The sequence below is a fragment of the Haliotis rufescens genome, unplaced genomic scaffold, assembly GCF_023055435.1.
Source record: "Haliotis rufescens isolate VD_foot unplaced genomic scaffold, xgHalRufe1.0.p SCAF_1, whole genome shotgun sequence".
NCBI lineage: Eukaryota > Metazoa > Mollusca > Gastropoda > Lepetellida > Haliotidae > Haliotis > Haliotis rufescens.
Genome location: NW_025963779.1, coordinates 37,476,457 through 37,497,170, shown reverse-complemented (window position 1 = coordinate 37,497,170; position 20,714 = coordinate 37,476,457). Strand labels below are relative to the sequence as shown.

General features: G+C 40.2%; 1 protein-coding gene across 1 annotated transcript; it reads left to right on the top strand.

The window, feature by feature from the left end:
• The first annotated feature begins 51 nt into the window (after positions 1–51).
• LOC124135717 (organic cation transporter protein-like) lies at positions 52–20,198 on the top strand. The gene is made up of 10 exons (XM_046501202.2): positions 52–171; positions 6,437–6,782; positions 8,038–8,269; positions 9,368–9,557; positions 10,426–10,558; positions 14,289–14,389; positions 16,161–16,378; positions 16,526–16,640; positions 18,488–18,560; positions 18,998–20,198. Exons 2-10 carry the CDS (start codon positions 6,471–6,473, stop codon positions 19,244–19,246), a joined length of 1,623 nt encoding a protein of 540 aa, XP_046357158.2. The 5' UTR covers positions 52–171; positions 6,437–6,470; the 3' UTR covers positions 19,247–20,198.
• The last annotated feature ends 516 nt before the right edge of the window (positions 20,199–20,714 follow it).

Below are 20,714 nucleotides of genomic sequence, written 5' to 3'. Positions count from 1 at the left end.
TGCGTTCAGTCACATGCAGAAGGAAGAACAAGCCAGGTGTGTTGCGGGCCAAAGTCCAACAACTGTTCTTGATGAACAGGGACCCCCTGTGTTAGGAGGGTCTGTTGCAGAGCGGGTCCAACAGTCCGTCATCAAGCAGTAGAGACACACAGGTCGGGGCTACAGACACGTGTAAGGCATGTTTTGGCTGTGTGCGTACTTCTTGACTGCGTGAGTCCTGCCTGGCACATTTAATGGGTTCGGTCTCGATATGAGTCTATGTTCTTATATTGACGAGGGATATTATAACATATTGCATTGATGGTATACCGTTACGTGGTACTTTGACAGTGATAAATATGGTCTTACCATAGGAAATGAATTGGTGCATTATTATAAAAATATCTTAAAGACCTTGTTGAGATGTATACAGTTGTTTTAAAAGATTTCCAAGCGGTATTTTTAAAAACAAAACAAAACCAACGCCCAAAATGCCCCCATTTGGTCACATCCATACAGACTGACTCCAACGTCAAATGATAAACCTGCGTTACAGGTTGTGATATAACTGACACACTATTCAATTCTTTAAGCAGTGTTAATCCTTCTCGCTCATCTTTAGGTGTTTCGTGGATGAAAACTTAACTCATGTAGAGATTAGATTTCTATAAATGTATCCTCATATAATGTACCTTCATTAAACCACCCGACCCGTGAAGATCCGGGGTAGAATAGGTCTTCAGCAACCCATGCTTGCCGTAAAAGGCGACAATACTTGTCGTAAGAGGCGACTAACGGGATCGGGTGGTCAGGCTTGCATGCTGACTTGGTTGATGCATGTTATCGTATCTCAATTACTCAATTACGGTCTTCAGCAACCTATGCTTGTCGTAAGAACCGACTAACGGGATCGGATGATCAGGCTCGCTGACTTGGTTGATGCATGTCATCGATCCCAATTGCATGGATCGATGCTCATGATGGCAATCACTGGATTGTCAGGTCCAGACTCGATTATTTACAGACCGCCGTCAAAAAGCTGGAATATTGCTGAGTTCGGCGTTAAACAACAAACAAACATTAAACCACCCTTTACTGTGTTTACACGAGTTACAGTCATATAGCATTGAACTATATTCTGCTGCTTGTGGTACATTTAGCAAATTATATGAAAAATGCTGTCAATTTCCGATCTTCACAATTGTAAGTATTTGCTGTTGCACTCGTGTACAAAACACCTTCACTTTATTAATTTACGTGGGCCCGAGGCCTTAATACTAAAATAAATGATTGGATTGAAGTATTCAACCGAAAAGATTCGTAAACAAACGTGGAGGACCCGTACAAATGCATTTTCATTTTCATCACGAGTCGGCAATACAGCAGATGTCTGACTGGATTTGGCTAACCAGTATATCGACCGTCAAAATGACAATAAATATATATTCATAAGAATTTATTTACAGTACTATTCACAGTACACTTGTTTCACACATTCAAACATTTTATATCACTCTTGATTCAATATGGTCGCCTGTCAATCATTCATAAAACATTTCAAACATTGAGTTCACATTTGTGCCATGGTTGGGATAATTGGTGACTATCTCTTAAACTAAGCACCAAGATAACACATTATAAGTGTCAGTGAGCTTGTAAGTTTAATTAAAGTTATTTCTTGTTTGTAAAAGCCACTCTGCATTGGTGAAAGGTAATATTCCGTTTTCGTTTCAAGCTGGCTAGTCAGTAATTTTTTAACTTCCGGTTTAAAGCACATGGCATTGTTTACATTTACAAGTTTAGGGGTATAACGCCTAGGTTGGGTGGTGACTGTGAGTTGAGCACGACAAAGCAAATTCCATTCATTAATTCTGTAAAATTAAATTGTGAACGTTGTTTGTAATGATATGCGAATATGCAAGTTTGTTTGCAACAATATAATCGTAAGAATTGTTTTCGCCGAGGCCGGGTTTCAGATTTCGCAATGACATGCAATTATTGGACACACACGGCATGTATGACAGCTTTGGCTAAATTAGTCAGTGAATCAGACCGCTGTACTGTGGCGGTGCTGACTGTGGAATATGATGTAAGGGCATGCGTGGGACGGGTGGTATATATAAATACGAGCAGGATTGTGAGCGCTGCAGTTGAGAAACGGGCTCTCTGCGTGAGCGTTATTCTTAAGACGTATATTTATTTTAAGACGGACATACAGTGACAGGTCTGTTTCTACTGTAGTGTTTACTGTAGGCTGTTTCAATGTATAACAAGGTCGGTGTTGACATAGTTTAGTCCATAAATCATGTCAATTGATATTTAACCTGATTTGATACAATATAGTTTTAGAAACATTTACAAAAGAAATCTTGTGAAAATGATTTCTTCAAACAACAGCAATGTTTTTAAGTGAGCCTTTTGAAAAGGTGATTTTGAATTTTGCTAAAAACAATTGAATATGTAACATTTTGCAATTATAAAAATGGTGAACTGCATCAGGTTTTGGAGGCAGCAATGCTTTTTTGAGGTTCCTGAAAATGATTAAAGTAAGCATGAAATGAATGAGAAGTACTGGTTGTGCTTGTGTGCATTTGTTCTTGTGTGGTCAACAAACACTGACATATTATTTATGTTTATAGTGACATATACTGCTGGCATGGACTGATCTAAATGTGCTATCAGTTCAAAGGGAAACGGGGCACGGGTGGCCCAGTCGTCTAAGGCGCAACGATTCGCTGTGCAGAGTTGTGTCCCTTGGGCACGCCAGAAACCTATGATTGTGGGTTCGAATCCCGGTTCGCCCCGATTATGTTTCTAGGTTTGTCAGCACCATACCTGTGCTCGTGGGTTTCACCGAAGTGGTAAACGTCTGAGGCCTGCATCACTTCGGGCTTTCCTCCCACATTAAGCTGACACGCCACAATATAACTGGAGTACTGTTAAAAGCGGCGTTAAACTCAACTCACTCACTCACTCGAAGGGAAACAACATTCCAACTCTTGGTTGTCTCACAGGCACCGCTTCAATTAGCCTGTATAATAACCAGATGACAATTAGCGCTGTTCACAGTCAAATCTTTTATCCGTGAAGAAATATATGTCAATACTTTCAAAGTTGGATTGTTGTTGCCCATGAGGTTGGAATGGCTTTGTCATTGCATCTTTCTGGCCAGTGAAGGAAAGACAAACAGATGGCCCATTTTATAAGTGCATATAGATATGTTAATTCAATAGTGGTAGAATGTCTGGCCCAAGAGCAGAAGGTCTGGGGTTCGATCCCTGTCCGCGTCATTCCAAAAGATGTTAAAAGATGGTACTTCTTGTTATTCAGTCTGGCGCTAAGCTTTATGGGGCTAAAACAAGGACTGGTCGGCTCGGAGTCAGTATACTGTGTCTTGTGTGGGGAATTCTCGGTATCTCAGTGAGCTAGCACTATAAATCCGCATCAGTCCGGACTAGTACAAGCAGCCACACACACACACACACACACACACACACACACACACACACACACACACACACACACACACGTGCATGTGTTTAACTCCATTTCACCTCACCTAACCAATATTTATTATCCCTGCTAATTCATTAAAGGAACTAAAAAAATTGGAATATTATTGATCACAGATTCCCTGGTCAATTTCTTGGTTTGAAACTGATGCCAATCAAGTATCTATGAAATGGATATATGATTATCCCCTTCCCCAGTGAATTTGGCAGGGGATATAGAAACAGACTCTGTCCATCCGTCCGTCTGTCACATTTCGTTTCCAGAGCAGAAATCGTAAGAGGGGACTTTACAAAACTTGGTACACACATTCACCATATGGTGTAGATGTGCCTTATGCTATTTAGGTTTCCCCTGCATTTTTAATATATTGTACATAAATTTTCTAAATTTGGATTGAATGGAAGCAGTGGGTTTCATTTCCAGAGCAAAACTATTAGAGACATCTTCATGAAGCTGAGTACACACATTCACCACATCGTGTACATGTGCATTTTGCTATTTATAATTCCCCGAAGTTTTCTTTCATTTTATATGTATTTTATAAATTTTGGCTTAGTCCCTGAACTGAATGAAAGCAACGGGCCTTTTTTACAGAGCAGAATTAGAAAATAATTTAAGAGATATATTTAAGAAACTTGGTAAACACATTCACCATATAGTGTAGATATCCCTTTTGCTATTTACTTATGAGTTCTCCAATTATTAGGTTTTATGTTAATTTCATAAATTTAGGCTTGAACTGAATGGAACCGATCTTAATTTTACTTGAGTTCTGTTATGTACTTTTCCATGAAACTTTGTACGATATCAGTCTAAGGCTGATGTCTTTGTTCTTTAAAGATATTAGAATTATGTTTTATTTTCTTATTTCAATTAAATGGCACACCAGTAGTCACTGCAACAAACAAAGCTATAAAAGCATTCATAGGAATTGTATTAGAAATTCACCAGGTTTTGAGGGGTGAGCATTCCCACAACTTTTGTACCTTAGCTGTATCGTGTACCTTAGCTGTATCGTGTACCTTACTCTGGTAACTACCGGTATAACAATGCTCTACAATACAATTCATGCCATGCTATCTAAATGAGAAAATTGTACAGTGCTCAAGGATACAAAATATTCTTAGCCTTAACTTAATGGAAGATGATTATAATATTTGTTTATCATTAGTCTTACTAAAGCAGATATCTGTACAAAGTTTTATGGAGATGTTATACAGTAGCTCTTGTAATAACCTCCTCCACAAACAGGTGGACCAACTGATAATTTACAATGTCACTTTTGGTTGCACATATCATTGTCTTTAAGATTGGACAATGGGAGGTGGATATAGATGACTTGGTCTGCTTGTTGACAATGAAGTGAGATCTTAATTCATAAATGTTGTCTTTGAAGTATTTGTAATCGATTGAAAAACATGCTTCCTTTGCTTGTCAGAGGTAATGTACCATCCATGTTTTAAAGGGATTATTGGGTCGGTGGTTAAAGCGTTCGCCTGTCATGTCGTAGGCCTGGGTTCAATTCCCCACATGGGTACAATGTGTGAAGTCCATTTCTGGTGTCTCTGCGCCGTGATATTGCTGAAATATTGCTAAAAGCAGTGTAAAACCATACACACCCACTAAAGGAATTATTCTGAATTATGGTTTATTGGCTTTGAAGGTCAAAGTCTCTACCAATTACCAAATACTTGTAACCACAATATCTTAAGATTTTCTATTCTATACCCAACACCTGACCACCGAAACAAAGTTGAATAATGTTTGGTTGACATTTAAGAAGTTTACGTCCCCAAAGTTCAAACACAAGTGAATCTGATTATGGGAAAGGCCAACAAGTCAGTCACTATGAAAAACAGTGACTCTTTTTCCATGTTATCTAATTAATATCAGTTTCTAGCATCACTATGAATAAGAAAAGAAATAGTTTTCTGTATGGATGACTTTGATTGGAATAACAGACAGCAGGGAAATAATATTTAGGCTTAGTAGTCATTATTCTTTTAGACATATGAAGATCCATGGTAGAATAGGTCTTCAGAAACCCATGCTTGCCTTAAAAGGCGACTATGCTTGTCGTAAGAGGCAACTAACGGGATTCGGAGGTCAGGCTCACTGGCTTGGTTGATGCATGTCATCGATGCTCATGATATCAATCACTGGATTGTCTGGTCCAGACTTAGTTATTTACAGACCACCGTCATATAGCTGGAATATTGCTGAGTGCGGTGTTAAACAACAAACAAACTAACAAACAAAACATTATTCTTTTGGAATTATTATACCAGTATTTCAAAGTTTGCTGTAAATTTTAAGTCCATCATCACCAGAAGGGTCATGTAACTAAACAAAAATCTTCTCAAGGCAAGGCAGTTAACGGACTGTAAAAGTCAAGCTCCCACCCTTGCCAAACTGGGCTGGAATTATGGAGTTATATTTTGGCTGTACTAATGAGTCTATGCATAGTCCAATCAAACTCATCTAGTTAGGAAACAACATGAATTTCAATGTGCAGAATTTGATCGACTGCAGGATTTGCAAAGCATGTGTACCATCAACTGGGTGTCGACAGATATTTTTCAAAACTTTTCATGCTTTTAATCAAGGTTCTCAAATGATTTGATGCACATAGCGAGGTAAGTCTTGGGTTATTACCATATAGATCTTGATTATCAAGCAGATCGTTTGACTGGGTGCTGCCATTTTGTTTGAAGCAAGTGATGTGAGAGGTGGAATCTGATTGGTCAGTAGGAGCGACATAGAAGGAACACAACTTGTAATAGCCACTGGTGGCACTACGATACAAGCCTTTTAGTTGTAGATTTCTAGAACAATGTCACACCATTTGTACCCAGATGACAACACTGGACAAGGGGGAATACTTTAAGCAGATAATAGTCACTTCCAATATTGAGTAAATGCTTTTCTTTTTTCATACTTTCAGTTGTCTGTAGTAAGTCTGTCACCAAAGACTGAAAATGTCAGAATATGAGGCAGTATTGACAGGCTTGCGGCCATTTGGACCATACCAAATACGGGTTTTCATACTGGTGTCTGCGTTTGAGACCCCTCTGGCCTGGGCAATGTTACTGCCGATATTCACGTCCGCCAAGCCGCCCTGGACATGTGGATCGGTCAGTATGGACACGGGATATTCAGTCAACTCCACATCGCTCAGGGCATCCAATTCATCTAATGTGTCAGCGGTGGAAGCAGCAGCATGTCTACCCAGTGGGCAGCTTTGTCCTGGGATGAGGTTCTCTGATGAATTCACATCCATTCTAAGTGAAGTAACTATGACTTTTGTATAGCATATTCAAGTAGTCACTGAACATGTTGTAATGGCATTATCGGGGGTGCTGAATAAAGAACGTAATGACACACTTTGTCTTGACACAATACATGTCCAGTCTCTGACCACAGCCATGGTTCAAGGCAAGTCCACCAATTGCCCACAGAAAACTGACTTCCCAAAAAATTGCACTAAAATAATATTACTCAGGACAATTATCTGAGGAAATATTCCTTCTGTAAAGTGTTAATTCTTTCAAACACTGAAGTGCCCTCTCTATTTGTTTTATCTTATAGCTCCTGAGAATAAATGGGTATTTAGAAATGTAGACTGTAAGCAATCCCTGTTACATAGGTGTGGGTGTAGTTGTTTGTTGGTTTGTTGTTTAGCGCAGCACTCAGCTGTATTCCAGCTATATGACGGCGGTCTGTAAATAATCAAGTCTGGACCAAACTATCCAGTAATTGACATGATGAGCATTGATCGACGCAACTTGGGATACAATGACATGTATCAACCAAATCAGCAAGCCTGACCACCTGATCCGTTAGTTGCCTCTTACAACAAGCAAGGGTTGATGAAGACCGATTCTAACCTGGATCATCATGGGAATGGGAGTAGTAGTGTATACTACAGGTGCAGACTGAATATAATGACCTCCTCGTGGGTAGTGGTTCAACTTCAGGATTGGAGGCATTATGTTACATAAGTATAATCCTTTAATTACAGAATCAGCATTATCAAGTGTTTCAATACACATAGGCATTGGTACTTATATAATATTTTGTTGCAAATATATCATGGTGACAGAAAATATGTGCCTTCAGTCCTTGTCCGTATTCTTGGTGTCAAATTTAATGACAGTCCTCCTCATATAATTTTATTGTTCACAAGTATGGGTTTTTGGTTTTTGGATGCTTAAGAAACATTCATAGTTTTTTCTCTAATCAAATGAACAAATGTAAAACATCTCATTCACTTTTAAAAGACAACTTTCTCTTAAAAACAAACCATCATCTAAATATATTAACAATGTCTGTGTGATGCTACAGCCCCTGTTATAGCACGACTAATCACGATAGACATGGACGTCTGAAACATATAATGTCCGAAAACATGTCCGACAATATGTCCCCTTGAAAAAAATCACTTCATGTGTTATGATGTTCCAGTTATAAAATGATGTTCATATTTCAGTGGTGGAATAATGATGTCGATATTTCAGTGATAGAATGATGTTGTGGATGTTTCAGTGGGGCTTGGTGTGTTCTCGGAGCTACATTCCCAACCTCATCACATCGATACAGATGGTGGGTGTCCTGGTGGGAGCGGTGGCCACTGGTCAACTGGCGGACCTGCTGGGCCGCAAGAAGATGCTGTTTGTGGAGTATACCCTGCTGCTGGTTGTGTGGTTTGGTAGCGCCTTCGCCAACTCCTGGGAACTGTATGCAGCCTTCCGCTTCATCGTGGGGGCTCTTGTTGGAGGTTTGCAGTGTTTTGTTTTGATTGGAAATGTTTCGTATTTTGAAACTCGTTTTATGATTGATGTACCCATACCAATCACAGATTGTACTGTACATTTGGTCATGTTGGTAGAACTGATAGATTCCAATTGAAAAGTGCATCATGCCTCGTGTATCTTAACCAGTCACTGATTGGTGCTTCTAAAAAATAGTGGTCAATGACCACAATGCAAGGTTTTGAAAAATAGGACTTCCTGGAGAGGTCGTCGCAAGCATGCAAGGCGGGTCATAACAAAATTTACAGTATAATTTCTAGGAATTGTTATGAAACAGGTTCTCAAGTTAAAATACCAAACTGTCAAGAAACAGGTGGGTGAAAAGAATTGAATGCCCACTAAAAAATTGTGGATACCAGGGTATGAAGCTCCCAAAAATTTCAGCCAGACCACAGGACTGGCTAGCTGAAAAACTTGCCAGCCCTGACCAAAACCTGCCTGCCCACTATTATCATATGTTTCTCAGGATAATTTAATTAAAACTTTAAATCGAATTCATTGAACATGAAGTAATGCAAGAAAAGAAATAGCAAACACTTTTAAGGGCAGATTTGTATTTAATATCCTAGAAGACATCATGTAAATATCCTTATTCCTAAATAGGGCCTCATGACTTTCAATCAATGTCCATATCACTGTCAGTGTCATTGTGATTGTCACTTCCTTCAATTTAAATTTAGTATTTAAAAACTGATTATGATGACAGCTGCTTCAAATGTTATTTTGGGGTCATGGGTGGCTCAGTGGTCTTCAGGTCCTGCTGTTCCCAGGATTGCTGGTTTAGATCCTGGATTTTCCCCCATTGTGTTCTTTGGTTTAATAACACCCCACTTGTGCTCATTGGTTTCACCAAAGTGGTCAAGGTCTGTGACCTGCATAACTTTCAACATTCCTCCCACATTATGCTGACACATCTTGACCTAACTACCATTCTTGTTGTGATCTCAAGCTTAGTTGATCAGATGTGAATTTGTGATTATGGTTCAGTGAGCTCCACAAAATACACTGCAGATGAGGATAGCTGTTACTGTTCAATGAACTGTATGGCTTCATATGACTTTCAGGAACGCTAGTGGTCAACTTTGTTCTGCCGCTGGAGTTCGTCACGCCGGCCTGGAGAACGTTCTGTGGCTGCATCGGGTTTTGGGCAGTGGGCCTCATGACCCTGGCGTTGTGGGCATTCTTCATGCGCGACTGGCGCCACCTCACTATGGCAACATCGGCATCAGGTGTCTTCTTACTCTTTACATGGTGGTAAGTATGAACTCTGGTCTACATGTCATTAAAGAATAAGAATCACATTTTCTGTCTTGTATTTTTGTGGAGACTGTAAAGCATAAAGGATGTAAAACACAACAAAGTGTCTCTACGTGTGTTTCTATTAAGGTGATAATGCTTTTTATCCTCATGATCATATATGGGATAATGTTATCAATGTGATACAACAGTCGGATAAATCTGTTATCAGGATCTGATAATTATGCAGATAAGGTGTCCCAGCAGGAACAACCTTTAATGAGCGCCATACATCGATGTGATGCCTACTTGTATAATGTTCTTAATGTGTATGGATTGGTGTTTCCTGATGTTGTTGATCTAAGTAAGCATGGCTGCAAATCAGGTGTCACTATTTACAAAATAATGTTTACGTAATCAAGCATTGTGTTCAATTGTTTCAAGAATAATGTCTTCATAAAGACATTATTACCCATGTGTGTATCCCATGGTATAAATATCATATGTTAGAAATAAGACAAATTATAAAACATATTTATGTGATATTTACAATATGGAAACACACTTGGCTCTCAATGGAACAATGTTATTCAGAAAACACCCCTTCCTGTAAGATCACATTAAGGAACATAGTACGTTCACAGAAATATCTGTTGATCCAGGAAATATCAAGATCTGTTTCTACGCATTAGAAAGAAATGCCCATAAGTTATATGAGATTTAATTGGCTCTATAATTGGGATTCGTTATCCAATGACGGGTGATGTATGTGATGTCAAACTGGGGAATGTTAATTTCACCATGTGTAGATGTCAGTCTTTGTTTCAACACCTTGCCTGCCATAATGTGGCTGGAGTATTGCAATGAGTTCACCATATCTACACAGGTTCATACCTGAAAGTCCAAGATGGCTCCTAAGTCAGGGAAGATTCAAAGACGCCGAAAGGATTTTGACAGCCATGGCAGCAACCAACAAGCGCCCATTACCTGACCTTTCCCCTCTCCAACTCTTTGTTGAGGTACGATACTCTGATTTACCATTTACAGCAGACACTGGTGACACATTCTAGTGGAGAGGTACAGAGAGGCTGCAGGATTGCCTCATGTGGTACAGTGTAGTCCCAATGTGCAATGTGCCTTATCTCTGGTAGGCTTTCCCTTCCACTGCGCCTAGACTCTGTGTGGGCTTTGCCCTCCCCCTTGTCTCTGTGTAGGCTTTGCCCTCCCCCTTGTCTCTGTGTAGGCTTTGCCCTCCCCCTTGTCTCTGTGTAGGCTTTGCCCTCCCCCTTGTCTCTGTGTAGGCTTTGCCCTCCCCCTTGTCTCTGTGTGGGCTTTGCCCTCCCCCTTGTCTCTGTGTAGGCTTTGCCCTCCCCCTTGTCTCTGTGTAGGCTTTCCCTTCCCCCTACCTCTTGTCTCTGTGTAGGCTTTGCCCTCCCCCTTGTCTCTGTGTAGGCTTTGCCCTCCCCCTTGTCTCTGTGTAGGCTTTGCCCTCCCCCTTGTTTCTTTGTAGGCTTTGCCCTCCCCCTTGTCTCTGTGTAGGCTTTACCCTCCCCCTTGTCTCTGTGTAGGCTTTGCCCTCCCCCTTGTCTCTGTGTAGGCTTTCCCTTCCCCCTACCTCTTGTCTCTGTGTAGGCTAAACATGTTATGCTGGGACATCACATTGTATGTAAGACCTACACACATTGTGCTGAGACATGACACTGTACATAAGACCTACACATGCGTTGCTGGGACATTACACTGTATGTAAGACCTAAATATGCTATGCTGGGACATTACACTGTATGTAAGACCTAAACATGTTATGCTGGGACATTACACTGTATGTAAGACCTAAATATGCTATGCTGGGACGTTACACTGTATGTAAGACCTAAATATGCTATGCTGGGACATTACACTGTATGTAAGACCTAAACATATTATGCTGGGACATTACACTGTATGTAAGACCTAAATATGCTATGCTGGGACATTACACTGTATGTAAGACCTACACACATTATGCTGGGACATTACACTGTATGTAAGACCTAAATATGCTATGCTGGGACATTACACTGTATGTAAGACCTACACACATTATGCTGGGACATTACACTGTATGTAAGACCTAAATATGCTATGCTGGGACATTACACTGTATGTAAGACCTAAACATGTTATCCTGGGACATTACACTGTATGTAAGACCTACACACATTATGCTGGGACATTACACTGTATGTAAGACCTAAATATGCTATGCTTGGACATTACACTGTATGTAAGACCTACACACATTATGCTGGGACGTTACACTATACGTAAGACCTAAACATGCTATGCTGGGACATTACACTGTACATAAGACCTACACATGCTATGCTGGGACATTACACTGTATGTAAGACCTAAACATGCTGTGCTGGGACATGACGCTGTACATAAGACCTACACACATTATGCTGGGACATTACACTGTATGTAAGACCTACACATGCCATGCTGGGACATTACACTGTATGTAAGACCTACACATGCTATGCTGGGACATTACACTGTATGTAAGACCTACACATGCCATGCTGGGACATTACACTTTATGTGAGACCTACACATGCCATGCTGGGACATTACACTGTATGTAAGACCTACACATGCCATGCTGGGACATTACACTTTATGTGAGACCTACACATGCCATGCTGGGACATTACACTGTATGTAAGACCTACACATGCCATGCTGGGACATTACGCTGTATGTAAGACCTACACATGCTAGGCTGGGACATTACACTGTATGTAAGACCTACACATGCTATGCTGTGACATTACACTGTATGTAAGACCTACACATGCCATGCTGGGACATCACATTGTATGTAAGACCTACACACATTGTGCTGAGACATGACACTGTACATAAGACCTACACATGCGTTGCTGGGACATTACACTGTATGTAAGACCTAAATATGCTATGCTGGGACATTACACTGTATGTAAGACCTAAACATGTTATGCTGGGACATTACACTGTATGTAAGACCTAAATATGCTATGCTGGGACGTTACACTGTATGTAAGACCTAAATATGCTATGCTGGGACATTACACTGTATGTAAGACCTAAACATATTATGCTGGGACATTACACTGTATGTAAGACCTAAATATGCTATGCTGGGACATTACACTGTATGTAAGACCTACACATGCTATGTTGAGACATTACACTGTATGTAAGACCTACACATGCTATGTTGAGACATTACACTGTACATAAGACCTAAACATGCTATACTGGGACATTACACTGTACATAAGACCTACACATGCTATACTGGGACATTACACTGTATGTAAGACCTACACATGCTAGGCTGGGACATTACGCTGTATGTAAGACCTACACATGTTATACTGGGACATTACGCTGTATGTAAGACCTACACATGCTATGCTGGGACATTACACTGTATGTAAGACCTAAATATGCTATGCTGGGACATTACGCTGTATGTAAGACCTACACACATTATTCTAGGACATTACACTATATGTAAGACATAAACATGCTATGCTGAGACATTACACTGTATGTAAGACCTAAACATGCTATGCTGAGACATTACACTGTATGTAAGACCTACACATGCTATGTTGAGACATTACACTGTATGTAAGACCTACACATGCTATGCTGGGACATTACACTGTATGTAAGACCTAAACATGCTATGCTGAGACATTACACTGTATGTAAGACCTAAACATGCTATGTTGAGACATTACACTGTATGTAAGACCTACACATGCTATGCTGGGACATTGCGCTGTATGTAAGACCTACACACATTATTCTGGGACATTACACTATATGTAAGACATAAACATGCTATGCTGAGACATTACACTGTATGTAAGACATAAACATGCTATGCTGAGACATTACACTGTATGTAAGACCTAAACATGCTATGCTGAGACATTACACTGTATGTAAGACCTACACATGCTATGCTGGGACATTACACTGTATGTAAGACCTAAACATGCTATGCTGGGACATTACGCTGTATGTAAGACCTACACACATTATTCTGGGACATTACACTATATGTAAGACATAAACATGCTATGGTGGGACATTACACTGTATGTAAGACCTAAACATGCTATGCTGAGACATTACACTGTATGTAAGACCTAAACATGCTATGCTGGGACATTACGCTGTATGTAAGACCTACACATGCTATGCTGGGACATTACACTGTATGTAAGACCTAAACATGCTATGCTGAGACATTACACTGTATGTAAGACCTAAACATGCTATGTTGAGACATTACACTGTATGTAAGACCTACACATGCTATGCTGGGACATTACGCTGTATGTAAGACCTACACACATTATGCTGGGACATTACACTATATGTAAGACATAAACATGTTATACTGGAACATTCACTGTCTGTAAACATGATAAGACCTTCACATGCTATGTTGGGACATTCACTGTACGTAGGACAAGATGGGAATGTTCATTAGGGATGGAGAAATGGCCCTGATATTGCTTGCGTCTCACTGCTAACACTTCCAGATATGATTTGTTATCAATTTTCTCTTCAAACATATGATGCACCTTAATTCAATGTGACTATTTTGAGCTCAAATTAAAAAGTTTCATCAGAGGTAAGGAAAATAGACTGAAGTTGTTATCTTATCAGAATGATCATATCAAAATATTGAAATTTCAGAGGGAACACAGAAAAGTTGCAGAACAGAAGAAATATTCTTACTTTCATTTATGCAGTTCCTGGAAGTTGACTCGAGGGTCTCTCTTCCTCATGTATGGATGGTATGTGATTTCACCTTCTGGTTTCGTGTGTGCTTTGCTTGCAGAGTTGTGTCCCTTAGCTATGCCAGGATCCTCGGGTCATAGGTTTAAATCTGAGGTTCATCCTTCTGTTCTTCTAAATGTGCTCATGAGCTTCAAACAAGTAGTTAGTGTCAACAACTTGTGTCACACAAGCGTTTCCTTCCACATTAGGTGGATACATATATATATATCCTTGTGGTATGGGTTTTGAGCCCCTAAGAAGTATTTCTCATTACCTGTCTAATAACAATCCCAATACACCACAAGTAAGTCTTACCTTTGAGAACGTTTATTTCTGTTAACACTTGGATGGTCAAATGACCATGTTTTGTTAATTTTAAAGCGTGATTTTGATCCCCTCCATTAGAGTCAAGTTAAAAATAGATGCACAACATGGTCAGTCACATGACATTACAGACAGGAAGTTTACAAACATCAGCCGATATAGTTATCGGTACATATGATTGTTCCAAATCAAAATTATCATCAGATCAAGTTTGATTAAATGATGATTAATGAAAGAGGATGTTTGTGTTCATTGCTTATTGAATGTCTTTCCTTGTGTAGCTTAATTCGCAACATAACATCAGTGGCAAGTGGCGAACACTTTCATGTCTTCCATGGGCTTTGAAGCGTCTACCTTGAATACATTGTTAATATGTGTGGTCATGAATTGTTAAGGGGCTCGAAAATGTGGGGATGTGGGGATATATGAAACATTCTTTAAAGCAGCATTGCTTACTCCCTCACCTGGGGTCAGGAAGGACATGGTTAGGATTAATTAGCATAGCCTGCGCACATTATGAGATGTATAATTAGTTTATTGATGGGTTCTTGTTGAGAATTGTTTCATCATGTTAAAACTGCACTTTTCATTAGTTGGTATATTATTCAGCAAGGGACAAAATTCTTATTCTGCCTATTATTTCATTTAGGCATCTATAACTTTAGTAGTGACAATATTTGTATTAATGTTACTGATTTCATTGGAAGTGCTATTTTTGTGATCATATTGTATATGCTTTTTAGCTGACTGGACTTAAATTTAAGTCAAGTGAGCTTATGTCATTGGGCATTGTCTGTCCGGTTGCTTATCTGTCATTAACCTTTACATTGTTTACATCTCTTTGCAAGACCCATGAATGATCCCAACTGTGTTGTCCCTAAATTGTGCTCACAGGATTCCAATGGTGGCCATATTAAAGTTGTCATTTTTGCCCTTTACTCATTTTTTCTGCATGTATCATTATGAAATTTGATATGCTTCAAGTTTGTGGTATGCGGTGTGAAACATTATACATTTTTTGGAACATTTTGAATTTAGAGCTGTCTTCACATACTCCGTTTTGCTTGTGTTACTGCATTTTTTTAATCTCATCTGAAACTGGCCTATGGAGCTGTAGTAATGATCCCAGCTATGATGCCTCAACATTGCACACAGATTTCAAGTCCTACTTTGAACATGGACGTCATTATTTTTTCATAATTCAGGTGAGCTACAGAGCCTTGTGGCTCTATTGTTGTAGCTTCTTTGCATGCAATATTGTAAACATTGTTAACCATACATTATGAGAGAGAAAAAATAAATTACAAAACAAATCAGCAAGGTTTTGTTGAAATTATTGTACGGAAGGAAAGATTCTGTTTTTCTCCTGATTGTTACACCTCAAACTTTGAAGTTATGTTTTCCCCTTACCATTGTCATCCCCCAACTAATTGCTGCCTCACCTTGGTGACATCTCTTCTTCAGGTTTGTGTCAAGCTCTGTATACTATGGTCTCAATTTCAACTCCAAGAACCTCTCAGGAGATCGCTATCTGAATGTCTTCCTGTCTGGCTTGGTGGAGATCCCTGCTCTCATATTTGTTGCCCTGGTCAACAACAGTCTCGGTCGACGGAAGACCACCACTCTCCTGATAATGATGGCTGGAGTTTTCTGCTTCTCCATCCTCATCCTAGATGTCGCTGGTAGGTCTCCGACAGATGTTGTTGATTTATGACATAAATGTAATGTACATATGTCAATCTGCTCATTCAGCTTTTCATTTTTTCGCGGTCATTCACAAATTGATATTTATTAGTTTTCACCATTACCATGTTTCTGTTTTCCTCAAGATGTCAAGCTGACGTCACTGACTTTAGTGTTTGCCCTGCTCGGCAAGGCTGGTATATCTGGGGGCTGGGCGGCAGTGCAGGTCTTCTCAGCAGAAACATTCCCAACTGTAGTCAGGTGAGTCAGTCAGCCCATGGATGTTCACTTGTAACTTGTGCACTTCTTATTAGGGAGGAAAGGTAGGGTAGCTGATGACTAAGGCACTGCAATTGGAACTAAGATAACCGGTCCTGTTTCACAACAGCGCTATGACTATTGCATGTTTGTCTGTCCCAAAGTCACGCCAGCTAGGATCATCTGATGATCATAATCTGAATGCAAGAGTCACACTCAATATGATCCTGGATCTGTCAGCACCATATCCATCCTCATGGGCTTTTCTGAAAGTGCTAAACAGTTGCGGCACTTTGGGCTTTTATCCCACGTGCTGACATATTGTGATCTTTTGCAAACACCTGCAGGGTGTGAACATTGATGAAACTGCACAGCCACCATGCAGGGTGTGAACATTGATCGAACAGCACAGCCACCATGCAGGGTGTGAACATTGATGAAACTGCACAGCCATCATGCAGGGTGTGAACATTGATCGAACAGCACAGCCACCATGCAGGGTGTGAACATTGATGAAACTGCACAGCCATCATGCAGGGTGTGAACATTGATGAAACTGCACAGTCGCCATGCAGGGTGTGAACATTGATGAAACTGCACAGTCGCCATGCAGGGTGTGAACATTGATGAAACTGCACAGTCGCCATGCAGGGTGTGAACATTGATGAAACTGCACAGCCATCATGCAGGGTGTGAACATTGATGAAGCTGCACGGCCCCCATGCAGGGTGTGAACATTGATCGAACAGCACAGCCACCATGCAGGTTGTGAACATTGATGAAACTACACAGCCACCATGCAGGGTGTGAACATTGATGAAACTGCACAGCCAACATGCAGGGTGTGAACATTGATGAAACTGCACAGCCACCATCCAGGGTGTGAACATTGATGAAACTGCACAGCCACCATCCAGGGTGTGAACATTGATGAAACTGCACAGCCAACATGCAGGGTGTGAACATTGATGAAACTGCACAGCCACCATCCAGGGTGTGAACATTGATGAAACTGCACAGCCACCATCCAGGGTGTGAACATTGATGAAACTGCACAGCCATCATGCAGGGTGTGAACATTGATGAAACTGCACAGCCACCATCCAGGGTGTGAACATTGATGAAACTGCACAGCCACCATGCAGGGTGTGAACATTGATGAAACTGCACAGCCATCATGCAGGGTGTGAACATTGATGAAACTGCACAGCCACCATGCAGGGTGTGAACATTGATGAAACTGCACAGCCACCATGCAGGGTGTGAACATTGATGAAGCTGCACAGCCACCATGCAGGGTGTGAACATTGATGAAACTGCACAGCCACCATGCAGGGTGTGAACATTGATGAAACTGCACAGCCACCATGCAGGGTGTGAACATTGATGAAACTGCACAGCCACCATGCAGGGTGTGAACATTGATGAAGCTGCACGGCCACCATGCAGGGTGTGAACATTGATGAAACTGCACAGCCATCATGCAGGGTGTGAACATTGATCGAACAACACAGCCATCATGCTGGGTGTGAACATTGATGAAACTGCACAGCCACTATGCAGGATGTGAACATTGATGAAACTGCACTCCCACAATACAGGCAGGATGCAGGAACGTGCAGAGAAACAACATTGGGATGATGTAGTCCAGAATAGTACATCTGTTGTTTGCTAATCGAGAACAAATGGTGATATTTCATGGCGTCGACATTTGAAGTGCTAATATATAGGTTAAGCAGATAATGTTTTAATTCTTTAGTAAACCAGTTAAGTAATAGCCAGGGGAGCTACACATTTCAGTGTACTCCTTCATCTGGAGGATATCTTGGATGTTCTCTTTTCTCTTTCAGAAATATTGGCATTGGAGCATGTTCCATGGCAGCAAGGATCGGAGGGATAGTTGCCCCACAGATTGTTTTCTTGGTAAGACATTCTGACACTGATCCCATAGCAGTGAAAGGGGTGTCATATGTACAACGTGGGACCTGACACATTCTCTATTAAGCTCTGTCGATGTCATGTTTGAATGTTGATACATGTACTTGATTTAGACAACTTAGGCTAAAATAAATAATAGTCTTGGTTCTCAGGCACTGCCCACATCATCATAAAGTTCACTGCATGTTTCGTTTTTATTTCCATTTAAAAAAAAAAATCAAAAAAAAATCCTTAAATATAAAAAGTCCAACGGTAGTCAAATACTGTATTCCAGTAGTTTATTTCCCTGCTTGTATGTGATACAAAAAATTTATTGGCTTCGCCTTACTTCATCATCTTTGTACGGTACTTGAAACAAATAATCACTTTAAGTTTGAGTGAACAAACAACAACTTAGAATAAATCTGTTTTTGTTGTTGTAGGGAGACATACACAAGCCAGTTCCCTTTGCAGTGTTTGGGGTTCTGTCCCTGGTGTGTGGTGTTCTCATGATGTTTATGTCCGAGACCGCCGGGGCTCCTCTCCCTGACCAGCTCCATGTGTCCACGACTCTCTCAATCAATCGCACAGTGCTTGCTCAGGATGCTGACCAGAACAGAACACTGACAGAACATCAGCCACTTGCCGAAGTTAACATGGAAAACTGTTTTAGTGCTGGCCGAGAAGTGTGATAGTCATGGAACCTGTCCAGCCTATTATTCAATGGACTACAGACACCTACAGTCGAACCTCGTTGTGTCAAACTCATGGGGGCCTGGATCTTGGGCTCGAAACATCAGCACGATCAGGGGAACTTTATGCTTGATTTCGATACCTAGGACTCCAAAATGAGTTCGAGAAAACTGGGAATTTGACACATCCAAGTTCAACAAAAAAATATTTGACTGTGTGTTGTATTATTTATTATATTTTTAACCCTTCCTGCAGTACTACCAGTACAAAAAAACACGGCTAACAAAATTGTAAACCATAAGTACAAGAAATATTGACCCATGTGTTGTTCACTCCTTGAATACACGAAACACATAGACCTTCTGAAAATTAAAGTGAATCTTTCAACATGGATTGATTTAGAAAACCAAACTATGAAAGTTGAAATGCCTCCCACCTCACATTTTAAGTAAATTTTGATGAAAATCTGATAGTTTATTGTGGCTTAATGCTATTTTCCTGATGTTGATGTACGTGATGGCAGTCATCAGATCATCACTCTGAACCTTGACCATGTCTCTGAAAGAAGTCTCAGCTTGTGTTGTCTGTATTTTACTTGTTCCATGGTTTTTTAGGATGTTTGTTTCATGACTCCAAGAGGTATTTTACATTTAGGGTCTATTTTTGAAACTGCTGTGTATCGTTTTTCTTTTCCTGCTTGTGGTATATGTTGTAAGCAAAAGCATGATGGCTGCTTCAGTGTAACAGGCTGAGGAACATTCGAGGGAGAGGAGGTAAGAACACCATCCATTGTTACATGTGGCAATAAGCAGGTACAGATTTGTGTTGCTGAAGCTAGTATAGTCATGTTGGAAAGACAATCAAGAGTTTCATATTTTACACATTATTCAGATTACCGTATTCGACGTAATAAGCGCCCAGGGCGCTCTCAAAATTAGAAATAAGGGTCTCTCATAAGAGTTGAAAGATACTTTTCATATTTTATGCTGACAACCTGAAATGTTTATTTACGACAGATAGATACTGTTTTTTTCCAGAATTTAATTGCCCATAATTAAGGGTGCATATAACACATGAGTGCGTATTATACGTGAATAAATAAGTCTTGTGTACATTGATCATAGCTCCAGATAAGCTTTTGGTGTTGTGGGTATTTTACCCATGCATTTTAAAATCATTTGGTATCAGTAATTCTATCTGGGTATTAAAATTTCTGTTACCCACTAGTTTTTACACATGTGGGTATTTAAGTTAAATATTTAAAAACACTATTCATCAAGTCCCTGCAAACTGCTGTCGTTTGGTTTAGAGAGCTTTATAGGACTCAAAAATACCACGATACTTCCACGAGAAAGTGTGATGGCAAATGATCATGATGAAACTGTCATCGTGGAGTTTGGCAAGGTTGACGGAATGCCCGTTTATAATTTCAAAATAAGTTGCTGATTTGCTAATCGAATACGCAGG